Raw genomic sequence first — 16,921 nt, 5'->3', positions numbered from 1 at the left:
AAGGAACAATATTCAAGATAGAGGTATAACCTCAAATGACGAGTTACGTATTGCCATACAACTACATAATTGAAATAATAAAAAAAATAAAGCAAAAATAATTGATAAAAGTTAAAAAATGAAGGGAAAATAATTGCAGAGGTCCTTATAGCCGTTTCAACTGGCTATAGGTCGCCAACCCGTCAGGGCGCTGCCTCGCCGGCTGAAACGGCGGGGGACCCCGCCGTTTCAGCCGACGAGGCATGCAGCACGTGGTGGTCGGCACCCTTCTACCATTTCATACGGCGAAAAGGACCTTACCGCCGTTTGGTTCGGCGGCGTACGTCTATTTTTGCAAATTTTTAATTCAACTATTTATTTCGGCAAAATTGAAAAAAATAAAAATAAAAAAATTCACCGTTCGTTCCACCAAATTAATCCCGGCCTATACGGCGGCCCAACACGCCCACACCGCCTTCTTCTTCTTCTTCCAGACTTGATTGTCTTCTCCGTCCGTCCGGCCCGCACACTACCCTTGCTGCCCTGCAGACCACCCGTCGTCTGTCTCCCCGTCTCTCTCCCCCCGCCGCCTCTCCCGCTCTGCCCCGGCGCCATGGTGATACTCTCCCCCCTCGCTCTCTCTCGCTCGATTTCTACCCCTTGTTACTGACCGAATCGACGGACGGATGGGATGGATATGCTTCGCAGTCGGTGACGCTGCACCAGGTGCCCCGCACGGCGGAGAACTTCCTTGCCCTCTGCGCCAGCGGCTACTACGACGGCACCGTCTTCCACCGCAACATCAAGGGATCCATGATCCAGGGTGGCGACCCCACCGGCACCGGCAAGGGCGGCGCATCCATCTAGGGCGCCAAGTTCGCCGACGAGTTCAGGGAGTGTACCGTTGATCTGATCTGATGATTGATTGACTCGCTGGTCGATCGAATTCGATTCCTTCCTCTGACGAAACCCAACCAACCCTCGCTAACTTACTGACTTCTGGATTGGATTAATTTGTCGGCAGCACAACGCAAGGGGGATCATGTCGATGGCCAACAGCGGGCCAAACACCAACGGCAGCCAGTTTCTTCATCACCTACGTCAAGCAGCCGCACCTCAACGGACACTACACCATCTTCGCCAAGGTCATCCACGGATTCGAGGTCCTCGACCTCATGGAGAAGGCGCAGACACAGGACCGGGGGGACAGGCCGCTCGCCGAGATCAGGCACAACCGCGTCACCATCCACGCCAACCCACTCGACAAAGGAGTAAGCCATGGTTCAAGGACACAAAAAATCTGATTGACAAAGATACATGACAACCATAGATCCGCATAAGAAACAACATAAGTTTCATCAAAACCATAAATGCAGATGCAGAATAACCATAGATCCGTATCAGAAACAACCTAGGGTTCATTGACACCAAGCAAGATGTACCGTCGCAGCACCGGTGGAGGCACAGGGTGCCGCCGGAGGACCTCGACCCACCGGGAGGATGGTACAAGAACAAAAAAAATCAGATCGACCTCTATATGTGACAACCATAGATCTGCATCATAAAAAGTACCTAGGGTTCATCACAACCATAAATCCAGATACAGAACAACAAAAGGAGCGCATGGATCTGAGAGAAGAAGAACCTAGGGTTCATCGACACCAACCAAAATAAGACGAATCGACAGATCAGCGAGGGAGAGGGGATGAAGCAGCATAAGAGGAGGGGGAGATGTACCGTCGCAGCACCGGCGGGGGCACAGGGCGCCGCCGGAGTATCTCAATCCACCGGCGAACCGAGGTCGAACAGGAGGAGGGAGAGGAGAAGGCATACCAGGAAGGAGGGGAGCGAAGACAGTGGTGGGAGGATGGGAGGTCACCGTAAGCCTCCCGCGCCTTTAGCCCCGGGACGGCGCCATCTCCCGCGCTCCGCCGAAAAATTCCCGCCAGCATCGCTCCATCCCAGCTCACGAGCGAAGGAGCCCTCTGGGCGGACGGGCCGATGCGGGATGGAATGGGAGAAAGGAACGGGGGGTGCGGCGTTTCGGTTCCAGAAGGCCAACCGAACACGCGAGAGTGCACGGGAAGGTTCGGGGTCATGCAGCGGATAGTGCCCTCCCAGCTACCAATCACGCTCTAATTGGGCGCAGCTTCGGATCATCAGATGTGGGAAGAGCTTGCAGAAAGAGGATTTGGCTTTCATGAAGACTGCACGCCAATTGCGGCAGGTGGCGATCAAGGCAAGTGCAGCTCAACAACTCAATAATGGAGTGCAAAACTTCATGTGGGAGCTCAGCCCAACCCTGTGGGGTTTGACCATCACCAAATGCATGGACATGGTGGTGGTGTTCATGTATGTGCTTTCCATGGTGCTACCTGCTAAGGAGATGCATCAAAACAAAAGAAAAAGAAAAATTAGGTTTAAAACACTATCGTGACAATTGATATCTATATTAATTTATTACCAGAAAACAACAATGAAGAAAGTCAATCCAACCAACATACAGGATGTAGGCTATTACGAGATCTAGCGGTCCGAACCTGTCTAAATCGTGTGTATGTGTTCACCTTCAAGTTCCTGATCTCGGCAAGCCCCACAAACCAAACACTACCTCGGGCACCCCTAGGTTGCCGGGTCTAAACACCAACACTGTCAGTATTGTGAAATGGCTCGATGGATGGGATATTGCTTGCATTAAAAGATTAGCTTTAGGATATTGCTTCGATTGTAGAGGATGATAAATGTATGACTTTTCATTCCTTGTCTTTTAGTCATTCGTGCTTACTATCTAGCAATGGTTAATTACAACACTTCAGGACTACTAGCTAGCATATTTGTCTAGGTTCTGATATAAAGCATATAACATTGGATCTTGGATAATATGCTGGCTATTTTGTGGCTGGCCGAAAGCCCGGTGGTTGCTTTGCTTTGCTACCTGCTTCTGCAACTCTCTTCTTTTCTGAGCTCATTCTTACACTTTAGCCTGCAGTCAAGTATATATGTTAGCTATTGAGCTGTTTTGCTTTGCTTAATCAAATGCTATATTACACCATGTTTTCAAAAAAAATATTTGAGGAAGCATGTTTTCAAATTTGTTCCCATAGTTCTTTAGCTTAACCTCTATCTCTGAAATCAGGTACTTGATAGGATGAGTTTGACTCTGCTGCATTCAGGGTCAACACTACCCACTATCCAGGGAGCAGTCCTCACCTGGAGGGTCCACGGGTGAAGCCGATAGGGGGTATGTTGGCAACCTTTCATGGAGTGTGAACAATTTAGTGCTTGCTAACCTGTTCAACAAGCAAGGGGAGGTCCTGGAAGCTAGGTTCATCTATGACAGGGAGAATGGGAGGTCAAGGGGGTTTGGTCTTGTCACATACTCCTCTGATGAGGTGCTTGAGGATGCGATATCAAATCTTGGTGGCGTGGGAAAGGGCCTGTCAGTCGAAAGAACATGGTGGTCTCGGGCTAAAGGACCTCGCCGTTTAGAATAGGAGTTTGCTCCTAAAGCTAATCCACCGGCTACACCATCCTAATGGATCTTCATGGGCACGCTGGGTGCAAAGCTTGGTCAACCTCACTGACCTCCAAGGAAATCTTTGAAGCCCCCACTGGCAGGATCTGCAAAGCCTGTTACCAACATATCAGACTCTTACCTACTCAGCGGTCTCCAATGGATCCAACACCAGCTTTTGGCGAGACCGATGGCTAAGTGCCGGGCATCTTGCGGATTTGTTCCCCCTCCTCCTGAGCCATGCAACTGATGATAACGTGAGTGTAGCCCAAGTTGTGACTGACGGCTTGGAAGCTCACCTAACTACACGCTTAACAGCTCAAGCAGCTTCGGAACTGGCAAAGGTGCGCGATCTGCTGCAGCATGTGTCGCTCGGTGAAGCTGAGGACTCGTGGCTTAATCCCTGTTGTCGCGACACTACCCTCTTGCCCTCTGTTGACACATACGTCAAACTCAAAACTGCTGCTGGCTCAACCAACTCAGCCTTTGCTGCTTTCGTCTGGCGCAATCACGCGCCACCCAGGATCCAGTTCTTCGGATGGCTCCTCATGCAAGAGCGAATTCAGTGCAGAGTGAACCTTGCCAAGAAGAACATTCTGACGAACTCCTCATGTGCGCTATGTGGGCAGGAGGAAAGCTGCGATCACATCATCCTCCACTGCAGTTTCGCGTCCCAGGTTTGGAGCTCGCTTGGCTTCCAAATTGCAGATGCCACAGTGAAGCTCCTATGGACTGTAGCCCGTCCGGCAACAGTTCCCAAGCGTCAATTCTCAGCCTTCTTGCTCCTCGTCAGCTGGCTTCTGTGGAAACAATGAAACGACCTTGTCTTTCAACACCAACAGCCGAATCTTCCCAGGTTCTGGATACAATGCAGAGATGAGGCCAGGCTCTGGAGTCTACGCTTCAAACAGGAAGAGCAATTCGTAACTGATGCCTGGTGCGCCCTGTTTACTTCAATGTAAATCCTTTAGCAAGAGTTGTAAAACAATTCCCCTCCCCCTTTTTTCCTGCTGAAAACCTTGTACAAGACTTTTGGCCTGCTATAGGCCCTAATGAAATTCAGGTGGGGATCTCCCCACCGGTGACCCTCAAAAAAAAAATCTTGGTGGCTCTATATGAGTTCTCAATCTCATTTGTTCAAACTGTTTTTTCACACTTGTGTCTTTTAAGATTGTTTTCTCACATTGCTAGAATCCATTCATCTACTTGTATGCATTTTTTTTTGTGAGGTGCAAAGCTCCTGCTGGTTAGAGTTATACCCATGTGTTTTCTATGATGAAGCCATACTGTCTTCACGAAATAACTGAAGGGCTGCATGCTATGCTGTTGGCAGTATATCATGTTACGCCGGTAAGTGCACTCTGACCACTAAACGCCAGTGTCCAATTCCTTCCACTTGTCTCCTTAGAACTGCAGCCTGAATTTTTTGGGCAATCACTGATATGATCTGATTGGTCCCACACCTTTGGATTTTCAAGGATAGAAGGAAGGAACAATCTGAACCTGTTATCTAAAAATTCTCATTTTGATGTTCTGAATCATCTTATGGTGGAAAAGGTATTGCAAGATGGTCATTTCTCTACTTATCTTGTTCCAGTCTATGCTCTTAGCTGAAGTAAGAAATTGGACTGAATTTAACTTGCTTCATATTGTACTGGCTCTAAGTAAAAAAAGTTTGGTTGTTTAACTCAGTCTATTAGATAGGTTATCCTTGGCATATTGGGTGGTAAACATCTGTCCTGGTGGAGGTAATGTTTAGAAATTTGTGAGCACCTAATTGGTGGGTAAACCAAAGTTGTATTTCCTATATTGAAATGATAATGTAAGGGAAGCTAATCCTAATGCTATGCTCAAATAGCTCAAGGAAAGCTGATCCCACTGCTTATAATCCTCTATTTTCATTTGGGTGCTATAAAACATATTTTTGTGTCATTATGTCTTCATATAGTGCCCATCCAATACCTGCTGCTGAAGGTTACCCACATCTTGGTTATTTCATTTATTGGCATAGCAGTCATTTGATTAATTTGATCAATAATTTTTAGAATTCATCTGGAAACTGTGATCCACACGGTGGCAGAGACGATGGAGAAGGTCACTGGCGAGGTCGCCGACGCGTTCCCTATCAATTCAAATCTCAAGGAGACCGCCTTGGAGATTAAGGCGGTCACCGATGCGATGGAGGAAGATGCTGAGAAAGCCAAGACTCTGATCCAGAAAGTTAATTTAATTTCGCAGTATGTTAGGCTTTGATTGCGTATGGCAGCCTGCAGATGTTGCTATTACTTAAAGCTCATGGTACAGCCTTGCAAGTTATTACCACCTGCTGTTCTTTGCGCCGGTAGTTGGAGATACGTGCTGGTCTGTAGGTTGTAGTCTGCCTAGCAACTTGTGATAGTGACTTGCACCTTGCACATTTTAAGCACCAGATTTTTACAGTTCAAAATAGAAAAAGGAAATGAGGTGTTGGGTTATGACTCGTGAAGGAAGTGGAATGGATACAATAAGCTCATTTTGTTATTGCATTTTACTATTGCCCTGAAAAATCAGTCCTTTCTTAGGTAGAGATAGCATTGCATTTAGGTTGAAACATAGCATCATGTTTAATTAGTCATTGTCTGAAATATAAATTAGCATGGCAAGTAGCTAGGTGTGAGATCGTAATTTTATTGAAACCATTGATATTATTTGATTGTGTAGGTAAGAAAATGAATTGCTATTTCCTTTTAGAAATAAAAAAGTTCTAGGTCTTGTATGAAAACTAAAATAAGTATATAATCTGTTTTGTGCCATCCAATTACCAATATCGGTAGCATATTGTAGGTTTTATTGAAGGTATGTAGTAATATGATGAGGCCTCGTATCCTAACCTGTGATTTTATATTGACATCATTTTCTTTTTCTTGAACCGTTGCATTATTGACTGGTTGGATGGATGGTCAGTTGGCAGTGTGAGGGATGGTGGTCGTGCTGATGGAGATGTTGATGATGGGAAGTGGCAGCAAAGGAGGTTGCCGCTAGATGCTAGCAGTTGACGATGGGAAGTGGCAGCAAAGGAGGTTGCCGCTAGCTGCTAGCAGCACGCCAGCATGGAGCTTTCTCTGCCAGCGTCTGGGTGGTGGAAGTAGGTTGATAGTTGTGCGGCAGAAAGATTACATGAAACTGGCATTCTATTTTTAACAATTATTTGTACTTCTGTTTAAAACAAAGTGAATGCTTCTATTATACATGTTGTTACAAAAAATTTATACAATGAAAATTAATGTTTATGGAAATGATTTGTTTCGCATGTAGCAACGCACGGGTATGATCTTAGTATGAAAATAATTAGGAGAAAGACTATAAAAGGTAGAGGCTCATTCCCAAGGCAAAGCAAAAAATTATGACAAACACAATCAACATGGTAATTAATCAATGCCTATTCACATGCGAAGTGAAGATCTACACCGTAGGTTTCACGATGGAGTTGACTAGCTCCGTAGGGTAGTGTTGAAATCAGCTATAGTGGCAATTTGGGAATCAATGGGTATGTAATGTGAAGGAAATCAACGGTATTATGCCAAATTTATGACCCTTAGTTTGATGACATGCACCATCTCATGTTTGATATGATGCCAAATTTATGACCTCTTGGCTTTGTGAGGTGATTTATGGTCCACCGATCTTCTTTGTCTCCACGCGACACTAGCAAGTTAGCGACTTGAACAAGAGGTTACAGGTCCAATAGTTGCACAAAAGCTCATCAGCAACCCTCATGTTTAAAGGAAAAATAAGGGTAGTGGTAGATTGGCCTATGATTGCCCAAAAGCTCATTAGCGACGAGTTAGGTTTTTGCGACCCGGATCCATGGATGAAGAGTGGATGTCCGATCAAGAGATGAGGGTCTTCATTCCTCCTGTGGAGGCAACCAGCAACGGCACTGACGGCTCACAAGACCAGCAGCACTGGGTGCCAGAGCACCGCGCCATTTTGCCATTCCTCCTTTGATTAGTCTGAATTTTTTTTTTCTATTTACTACGCAATCTCTCTTCCACGCACAGTGGCACTTTGCATTATTGTTCCCGTCAACACATACATAAAAAAATTGATTTTTCAAATCAAATCGATCAAAGGTAATGCCGAGTCCTGGCAGATCATTTGTGATGGACTGATGGTAGTATGGAGCGCCAAGTCCAACATGGTTGCTGCTATTGCTGATATGCTATTCTTGTCATATCGATTTCCAGGACTCTTATTCCATCTTTAATTCCTTTGTATTCATCTCCTTCATATCTGACGACGAGCCTACACAATTTGAACGGTTTAGGTCACAAGTATGGAAAATAGAGATAAAAAACAAACAAGTCGAAATGCAACGGCGAGGCTAAAATACAACAAAGTGGATTATCCGTTAAGAACGCACCCATCTTGTAGCTGCAACTGAGAGACCATAACAACTGCAACAAGAAAATGAACTAATTGTTGGAGGTATGCCCTAGAGGCAATCATAGAGATGATGATATTCCATTTGTATCCATGATTTATATTGTGTTCCTTGAATATCAATTAAAGGCTACTTGAACTAATTTGCAATTATGTGAATTGTGTGTGAAACTCTTTACTTGTATGGTTATTCTAAAGTTGTCCCTAGTCGGAGTTCATGTGAGGACACACATGAGTATTAGACTAGCACATGTATTAGTTGATGACTATGTTTCACAAGTCATGGACATGGAGATGTTGAACTAATAATGTGGGCACATGTGGAGACATGTGCTAGGACTGACCCAACACGAGAAATAGTTCTCTCTTTAAATAACATATACGCTTTGTCCTTAGATCTGAGATTGTCGCATGTATTCAAGATGTGGATCGACCTACTTAGGGGCTATCAAACGCTACGCCGTAACAGGGTAGTTATAAAGGTAGCTTTCGGGTTTGTTAAGAAGCATGCTGTGAGACATGGTCAATCAAGATGAGATTTGCCCCTCTCTGATTGAGAGTGATATCTCTGGGTCCCTCGAATGATCGGATCCGAAAATGCATGGCCATGCTACGTACGGTTAAGAGTTAACCTACAAAGGGATTTCGAATCACAGGATCGAGAAAGAGCGGTCGGTTTGAAGCTAGACCAAATATCGTGAGGCAAAGGGAATAGCATGTATATAATGTTGTGATGGTTTGTCTGATATGATCTTCGTGTGCGTATAGGAGTTGGCACGTCTTGCTAGAGGCCGCTACCGACTATTGGGCCAAGTAGGAGTACTCGGGCCATGTCTATACGTATCCGAACCCATAGGGTCACACACTTAAGGGGCTGGAAGCCCAATTCGGATGTGATCCGAGTTGGATTAGGTTTAGAAGTACTAATGGGCCTTGGACCCAGAGGCCCGTTAGGAACCTCTATAAATAGAGGGGTGGGGGCACCCTAGGGTTTACACCTTTTGGCGAAACACATCTGCCGCACCTCCCACGCCCTTGCCTGTTGCAACTCACGGATCTAGCAGTCCGGCTTGCGACGCTTCCTCCCTGCACGTGTGGATACCTTGGAGGTGTTGCGCCTGCAGCACCACGACGAGCCGCTGACGAGCCACGTCGAGCCGCTGACGAGCCACGACGAGCTGACGACGAGCCGCGGCACGAGGGCGATCTTGCTGCACGTGGACGAGCTGCTGAGGAGCTGCTGGACGTCGACGTGATCGACTACGTACGACTACGCTGATCGACTTCGCTGCATCGACGCGAATCTACATCTTCCGCACCAGTAGTGCGTCGAGTGGTAATCCCGTGATCCTTATACGGCAGTTTTCCTGGTTTACGCGGTAGAAATTTTTTATTTGTGCTAGTGTAGCCTACCTCGTATCCCAACACTAATTGCAAGTAGATGGAACTTATTGCAAGGGCATTGAACAAATCTTAAAATTGTTGTAAGGACATTATATCGGAGAAACTGAAATAACTGATCAATATAATATCATAAGGATAGTGAATAGACATAGCTTTGGCAATTGTTTACACAATAATTTTTTCGAACCTTCCATATGTTCTATGTTTGATAGTTTCACTACTCTTAGGGTACATGTGCAATTTCATATGATCCATGTGGTAGTCTAAATATTCAATGTAAACCATAGAGTAGAATATGTTATTCTACTCTTAGGTTCTAAACAACGTTATTTCTATGCATACAGAGAGAAGCGCACTTTAGCCAATACTACTTTTATTTATGCAAAAATGATATTATTCACATAATTGCAGCTTTATTCACATATATGTATGTACATGTGCAATTTTAATGTTAGCAAAGTACAAAAGTAGTAGTAAGATCAATTACCTTGTTGAGCCTATAAAACCAAACTCTTCAATTTTATGTAAGTCTGAGCCATCAAACACTTTTTCAACCCTGTAAACATAAGAAGTGTGCACATACCAAACTTAGTTGCACCATTTGACATAACCGACTCATAAAAAATCAGCAAAAGTTATCGAATCATTGGAACATGCAGTTTGGAAAACATCTAGGTCAGGCACTGTTCCTTGGGTGTTTCAAATTTTTTCCAAATGATAATGTGCGAAGCTAGAACGCTTATCTTTTCCAAAAGTGAATGGAAACAGACGGAGGAAGAACATGAGAAAGCTTATTCTGCATATTTATTACCTTTGTATTTTCTTCGTTGAAAAAGTTAGGTGCAAGGAAAATTGAAGAACAAAACATCAGACGTGCCTATGGATACAAACAACAAAAAAAGAGAGTTTTACCTGTTATTAGTGGAGTTCCACAAGGAAATAGCGCAGGGGTCCGAGTCCGACCATGTACCTAAAACTATTACTGGAAGTGTTGGGTGGCACGACATCGCGGTAATTAACTGGCCTTGGAAAACAATTGTGTAAGGATTTTCCTCTGCCTGCAAATCCCAATCCCATTTCTGATTCAACAGAAGAAAAAGGAAAAGCGTTAGTTGCACAGATCACTAACAAAAGATGCAAACAAGAATTAGATGTGCTGTGTGTTTTCTTTAGCGGAGGGTGCCATACGTATGCGATAGCCCCTCCAACCAGTTTCTTCACTGTAATCATATACTGCTGACCACTGTCATCGGCGCAAACATAATCAAATGGCTCTGTGGACAACCCGTTATCTTGCCCCAACTTTCCTTCTTCTAGCATGGCGGTAGGTGGCTGGGTGGAATAGTTAACTTTCCAGACCTTTAAATAAATTTCGAGTAGAGAGGACCAAAATTAATCTGATGTATGATCCAATTACCAAACAGATGATGAAGTAGGTAGTGCATTCAACAGAAAACACAATTAAACCTTCATTCGGCCATGCTCATCAGTGCTAACAAAGGTGTTGTAGTAGTCCTTTGGGTTAAACTTGACTTGGGTCCTCCTGGCGGGTACCTCATGAGATGCTGTGTGATTGCAGGTGTTCCCAATGACACTATCATCTTGCCAGGTCTCTAGCCAGATCACACCATCTGCATCCGCCGATAGCAAGAGTGGTTTTTCTGGGTGGATTGCCAGCGACGTGATAGCAGCACCCGTGTCATGTCGGAATGTTTTCATTTCTTTCTCTTTATCATACAAGATCACACGGATGACACCAGAACTATCTCCGGTCACGATCCATTGTTCTGTGTCTCTTGGCATAAATTTGACCAGTTTAATCGTAGTTCGGCCACGTTTGAAGGTGCCTTCCTTATTACCGGGTTTAAAGCTTTTCTCTTGCTCCTGAGATTACTGAACACATTAGCCTGATGCATGCACATGCACGCGTATATATGATGAGATAATAAATAAATATAAGCAGGTCAAGATGGAAACACAACAAGTTGTATATGAGTTAGTTGTGTCGGTGTTATGTACTGTTACCTGCGCCTCGTAGTTCCAAATGGAAATGGTCTCTCCGTGACTCATCAAAATCCTGTTTAGCGGGGGGGGGGGGGGGGGGGGGGGGGGGGGGGGGGGGGGGGAACAAATTGCATGGTCAAAAGCTACAAGACACACAATAATTGTAATGATTAATGACTGAACGTGAGAGAACGTGTTTATAAAAGAGACACACAATAATTGTAAAGAACCACTTTTCTGTCATATAGCAACTCACAAATTATATCAACCTAATACTGGATCATCAAAGTTTAACATTAAATTATGTCAACGCATTAATAACTAATTAGGTTGTGGACGGAGGGATTTCTAGCCCGCATACCATGGTTTGGCCGGATGCACATCTATGGAATGAATTTTATCATATTCTTCTCCTGCGACCTGTCAAAACAAAAGGCTAGCTGAGATCACCAGAATCCACCCCCATGGCCTTGCCTTAATTAACTTGAAAGATATAATGTGGCATACACATACCTCACCTACTGACGATGATGGGCAGATGACAGCAGTCAGCACCGTCTCATGCAACCATTTGCCCCCAAATGAGGCGTCTTCAGTTGATTTGCTGATATTTTCAAGCTGATTTTGACGAAATTTTGTAGCGAATAACCCTTCATTATCAATGATCCCCTTGCTGCTCAGGTCATCCACCCGCATTTTGCTCATCTTTATTGTCTGTATCTTGACTACGCCCGTGTCCACAGGTGGGTCATCCAATCCCTTTGACAACAATCCATTTAACGTCACCTTGACAACACGAGTATTCAGTGGACCCACAATGCCTCCGTATTTCGTACCGGCATAGATGCCCTGAGGAGTTTCAATTTGAAAGCCAACATAATGATCATCGAATCTGTTGGTTAGGTTCAATAAGCATCTGCTTCCCAAACCAGCCTTGAAGTGAAAGCAGAGCACGCGAGGATGGATGTCGAGTGCTGATAGTGCCTCACTCTCGGTTGGTCGAACAAGGCTTAGCTGCGACAACACATGTAATAATAACTGTTAGAGTATATTTGGTAGTTGTAGATATACGTATCGTAGATTGCCATATGTATCTGGGGAGCCTTGCTCCCAAGTATTTGTACTCTATATATACCGGTTGAGGCTTCAATGCAATACAATCCATCTATTATACGCAATCTATTCTTCCTACATGGTATCATGAGTTTAGTGTTTCAGATCCTAGGTCCAACCTTCCGCTTCCGCTCGTCCCCCCTGCTTACCGCGCACCGCCGGCCGTCCTTCACGGCGCACATCCAGCGGGCCCCCTCGACGGCCTCCTAGCGCGCCCTCGAGAGGTTGCCCATGACCTCCGCCGGGGGCAGCGCCCTCCGTCTTTGCGGCGGATCCAATTAATCCGCCGCCCTCCATCGTCAAACAAGATCAGATTGTGAAGAAACTTGCCCGGGTGTCATCCTCCATGAGCTGGCCACATCCTCCCTCCTCAGCTCCGCACCTTCAGCCACGCGCCTCCCTACTCCTCGCACCGTCACCCTAGGCCGCCCCCCTCCCCTCCACCCCCCCCCCCCCCCCGACCCCCGCTCCTCGCACTGCCGCTCTCGGCCACGCGCCCCATCATTGGTCCCTGCTCAGCCCGATTGCTCCTGTCCCTCTGCTCTCTTTGTTTTTTTTTGTTTTCTTTGCCGTCGTTGACCACGGAGGTAGGAAGATGAACGAACGAGTGAGCTGGGTTTAGGGATAAGGTCTGCTATGTGCACCTGGAGGTTCTATACGAGATGCTCTTGTTGTGTCTTCTTCTTTTGCCCGATCAAAGATCGGGATTGCGTCGCCCACCACCCGGCGACCTCTCACCTCTACTTCGACATCGGCATCGACTTCACCAGCTCCTGCCTTGTCTCTGACTGTGCGGCTTGGCGAGATAGACGGTGCCCTAGGGGACGCCCGTGTGCACCGCCCTCCTCGCTGCTTCGTTCGCATGTCGGCCTCCGCTGGCTCGTTGTCGCCTTCACCAATCGGGATGCCTCCACCGACTTCGCCCATTGTCGCCTCGCCTCGCGCATACTCGATCTGATCAGCCGATGTGTGTGATCTGCCCAGCTCCTATGACGTTCGTCCTTGTATTGCGCACCTCTTCCCCGACTATGGAGGGCTACCGTTGCATTGCCTCTTCGGGCAGTGGTGGCGCCACCCGTGGTCTTCTTCACCATTGCATCCTCACCGCCGCCGACCGCATCAATGACCTCGTCGTCGACTACAAGTCGTTGCGCCTTGCGCGCATGGTCTTCATCAGGTTGTTGGAGTTCTTCGCCGTCTCATTCGAGCTCCGCCGCCGCGTCATCCGGATCATCAGGCCTTGCATCAAATCATCTGGGTCTACCTCCTCGCTTCGTCTAGCACCATCTCGTCGCCGTCTAATCTCCACCTCATTCATCTACTCCAACAACCGCAGGCTGCATCAGCATCTTCTACCTCGCCATTCTTATGCACCTGCAACCGTCTTGGAGACCTTCTCTGCTAGTCCCTTAGATGTTGACACATGGTTGGTGCTCTCTACCTCACACGTCCAGTATTGGCAACACTAGTGCGTGCCATCATCCCCGACGCGTTTTCGAGCTTGGCAAACTCGGATATGCCTCGTATATGTCAGCTTGACTACATCGACTTCGGCATCGACCCCCCTTCCCTCCTACAATTGCCTTGACGTGTCACCATCTTCGTCTTTGGCGTCTTCCTCTATGCACCACCATCCTCACGGCGCCTCCTCGTGCTCCCGCGGCTTCATGTGCAGCTCCCTCGTCTTTGGCAACAACTTCGATTGTTACGTCAACCACGGCTACTCGTCCTCATGCTCGGCTATCTCGACATCGGCGCAAAGGGCTATCATCTGCATGAGTTACTCGCCGGTTTTCTCTCCAGTCACAGCATCCGCACCGCACCGACGTTATCACTACAGGGAGATGTCAGTCCGTCAGCTTTGCCTTCGGCTTCTTCTCCAGTCTCACCGTCTGTAGTGCTCCCACTGTGATTGCGGGGGGATGTTAGAGTATATTTGGATGTTGTAGATATACGTATCGTAGATTTCCATATGTATCCGGGGGAGCCTTGCCCCCCAAGTCTCTGTACTCTATATATACCGGTTGAGGCCTCAATGCAATACAATGCATGTATTATACGCAATCTATTCTTCCTACAATAACACACCTTATCCCAAAAAGTTTTTTAAAAAAACTATGCACAGCAAATTGAAAAATGAAAAGGAAGATACCAGAGAGGTATTGCATAACAATATATTCAAATGAAGTTTCTGTCATCGTGACTACTTTGGTTACACACATACCTTCTCTGGTGCTGGCAAGTTTGATTGTTCCATTTTAGCAAGCCTACGGGTGATTTCAGATGCCGTAGGCCTTTGCTCAGGGGTCGTCCTCTCTTTGGAAACTGAGGCGCCAGTGGTCTGCGACAAACATAAAAAATGAAAAATGGATGCTAGACATCATCAAAACAAAAGCACCCTAGGCAATTTTTGTCAGACATACTAATGCGATAAAAAGAAGTGATAAGGCTACTATTCTCTCTTACCTCATCTCGTGGATCCATGTCCATGCATTTCATGGCTATCTGAGCACACAACTTTACTTGTTGTTTAACTAGTTTACGGTTCCATGCTAGTGTCTTAAACGCTTCCTCCCAAATCTGAAGTACCTACGAATACAACCACAATGAGTTTTAGAAAGGGAACGGCATTCTTAATAAAACAATGCAGAGGAGATCAACACACATAATGTTTGTATAAACCACATGCAGCGATCCCCATGAACAAACAAATAAAACAATGCAGAGGAGAATGTTTTTTTTTGCTGTACATCATGACTTAATATCTATCATTATTTTGCCGATGACTTAATATCTAAGACTTGTTTCCATAACATATTGTCAGTTGTACTTAATACCTTTTCTGACTTTTTAGGATGTTATGCTGTAACTGGGAACAGTCATTTTGATGGTTATTACCTTATCAACTTTGCAGCGTCCCCCTTGTTCATTCCAAAGAAAATTATTTTTATCATGTCCCACGAGAAGATCCATGATTATAACGCCAAGACTATATATGTCAGCCTTTCTTGAGATCCTAAATCCCCTGGTGCCAAATTTGCACACCTCTGGTGCCACATATCCGCTGCAAAATAATTCATGTAGTTTCGTTTGTTAATGGATGAATTGAAGGCTATGTATGCAACATACTTAGTAGTTGAAGCCAAAACAAATGCTGGGTTTCTGACAGAGGACTCGATCAGAAGCATACAAAGTTCCAGCGAAGTTTACAGTAGAGGCGTCGATTTGTCCTTCGCTAAAGATCCTTGATAGACCGAAGTCCGCGATCTTTGGCACCATGTTATGATCTAGTAGTATATTCTCAGGTTTGAGATCCCTGTGAATAATAGGCTTAGTTTGCTGGTGAAGATAGGCTAGGCCCTCACAAATTCCCTTTATTATTTGATAGCGTGTGCTCCATTGGAATCTGCAAGATTCGTCTACGGAGAATATGCAGCATATATATGTCAATTGTCAAGTAATTCAAAAAAAGATTTGCAAGAAGTAAATTTTGTTATGCGTACATGATTGATCCTACCTTTGATATACCTGTCAAGGCTGCCATTAGGCAGGTACTCGGAGCAGAGGAGCAATTGGCGATTTGCGTCTTCCCAGGACCAGCCTTCTGGTCCGGGCATGGGCACCCATTCTTTTTCTGCCACACAACAGTATCCTAAGAGCCTTACAATATTTTTGTGCTTAGCCTTTATCAGACAACTAAGCTCATTATCTTGAAACTTATAGTCTTCCCTTTTAATCTTCTCTAGCCTCTTCACTGCAACCATTCCATTCCCAAGCCTTCCCTTCAGATTACATCGTTGGTTGTTACTTATTTTGTAGCAGAGGCAGGTCAAGAAGGGGTTATACATTCCATTCGTAGGGTACACTACACACCTTGTATACCGTTGCAAATGCTCCACGGCCAATCTTTGCATCCTCGGAGAAATTCCCTGTGATGTCCTCGAGAAGTGAGAGAGGAACAAAGCTTGGCTCCACGCTTTCATCATGCAACGCCTTCTCCAGGGCAAGGCGGCTGGCTTCTTGATCGCGAGCCATCTTCTAATACAAGAACCTTGCTGCCTAGGACGAGTAATACCTGATAAATCTCCTTTACCAATAAATACAAGCAACACTAAACTCAGAGAAGTGGAAACAGATATAGAAGAATAAAATTCAGCAGGCGATGATCACTCTCAATCAACTAGCATAAATTCCAGCAGCTAGCACAAATACAAGTATTCAGCAGCTAGCACAACTTACCAGGACCGGGAGGCCCAAAGCAAGTGTCGAGGGAGTAGCAATGACCGGAGGTGCGCGACCAAGTAGCTAGAGAGCAACAACTAGAGTATGGCAGGAAACAAGTAAAAGTCCAAGTCCAAGTCCACCCCTTTCAATGATTCGATACAGAACAAGTCCAAGTAAACCCCTTTTCCACACGGTATTGGCCACACGCGTTTTCGGTGCTGGCGCCGCCACTTGCCTGGTCGGGTGGGTGGGAGTGGAGGG

The 16,921-nt window shown here is 45.8% G+C and overlaps 1 protein-coding gene and 1 long non-coding RNA gene across 7 annotated transcripts; one reads left to right on the top strand and one right to left on the bottom strand.

The window, feature by feature from the left end:
- Positions 1-466: 466 nt before the first annotated feature.
- LOC117851510 (uncharacterized) lies at positions 467-6,718 on the top strand. Of its 2 annotated transcripts, none has more exons than XR_004639566.1 (5): positions 467-595; positions 688-1,250; positions 3,116-4,843; positions 4,977-5,050; positions 5,539-6,718. It is a non-coding gene; the product is annotated as an uncharacterized lncRNA (long non-coding RNA). The 2 variants fall into 2 exon arrangements; XR_004639565.1 differs by having other exon boundaries at positions 4,972-5,050.
- Positions 6,719-7,024: 306 nt separating this feature from the next.
- On the bottom strand, positions 7,025-16,818 carry LOC117851222 (uncharacterized). Of its 5 annotated transcripts, none has more exons than XM_034732996.2 (15): positions 16,676-16,818; positions 16,310-16,495; positions 15,954-16,218; positions 15,627-15,855; positions 15,335-15,500; positions 14,903-15,025; positions 14,661-14,777; positions 11,837-12,337; positions 11,685-11,743; positions 11,345-11,396; positions 10,787-11,203; positions 10,508-10,678; positions 10,232-10,398; positions 9,807-9,875; positions 7,025-7,777 (listed from the first exon to the last, which is right to left on the bottom strand). In XM_034732996.2, the coding sequence occupies exons 2-15, from the start codon at positions 16,469-16,471 to the stop codon at positions 7,681-7,683; spliced, it is 2,595 nt and encodes an 864-aa protein (XP_034588887.1). In that variant the 5' UTR covers positions 16,472-16,495; positions 16,676-16,818; the 3' UTR covers positions 7,025-7,680. The 5 variants fall into 5 exon arrangements, with proteins under 5 accessions (XP_034588887.1, XP_034588885.1, XP_034588886.1 ...); XM_034732994.2 differs by having other exon boundaries at positions 16,310-16,523; positions 16,676-16,813; XM_034732995.2 differs by having other exon boundaries at positions 16,310-16,520; positions 16,676-16,802.
- Between the last annotated feature and the right edge of the window lie 103 nt (positions 16,819-16,921).

Source organism: Setaria viridis, chromosome 4 (assembly GCF_005286985.2).
Source record: "Setaria viridis chromosome 4, Setaria_viridis_v4.0, whole genome shotgun sequence".
NCBI lineage: Eukaryota > Viridiplantae > Streptophyta > Magnoliopsida > Poales > Poaceae > Setaria > Setaria viridis.
The sequence above is the reverse complement of the archived record's forward strand: the minus strand, read 5'-3'. Positions and strand labels throughout refer to the sequence as shown.

Coding starts and splice junctions, on each gene's coding strand:
- LOC117851222 (XM_034732996.2), bottom strand. CDS start 16,471: ATGGCTCGCGATCAAGAAGCCAGCCGCCTTGCCCTGGAGAAGGCGTTG. Junction 15,026..15,334: donor GACGCTGCAAAGTTGATAAG/GTAATAACCATC, acceptor TTGTATTCGTAG/GTACTTCAGATTTGGGAGGA. Junction 7,778..9,806: donor GGTTTTATAGGCTCAACAAG/GTAATTGATCTT, acceptor CAAATTGTGTAG/GCTCGTCGTCAGATATGAAG.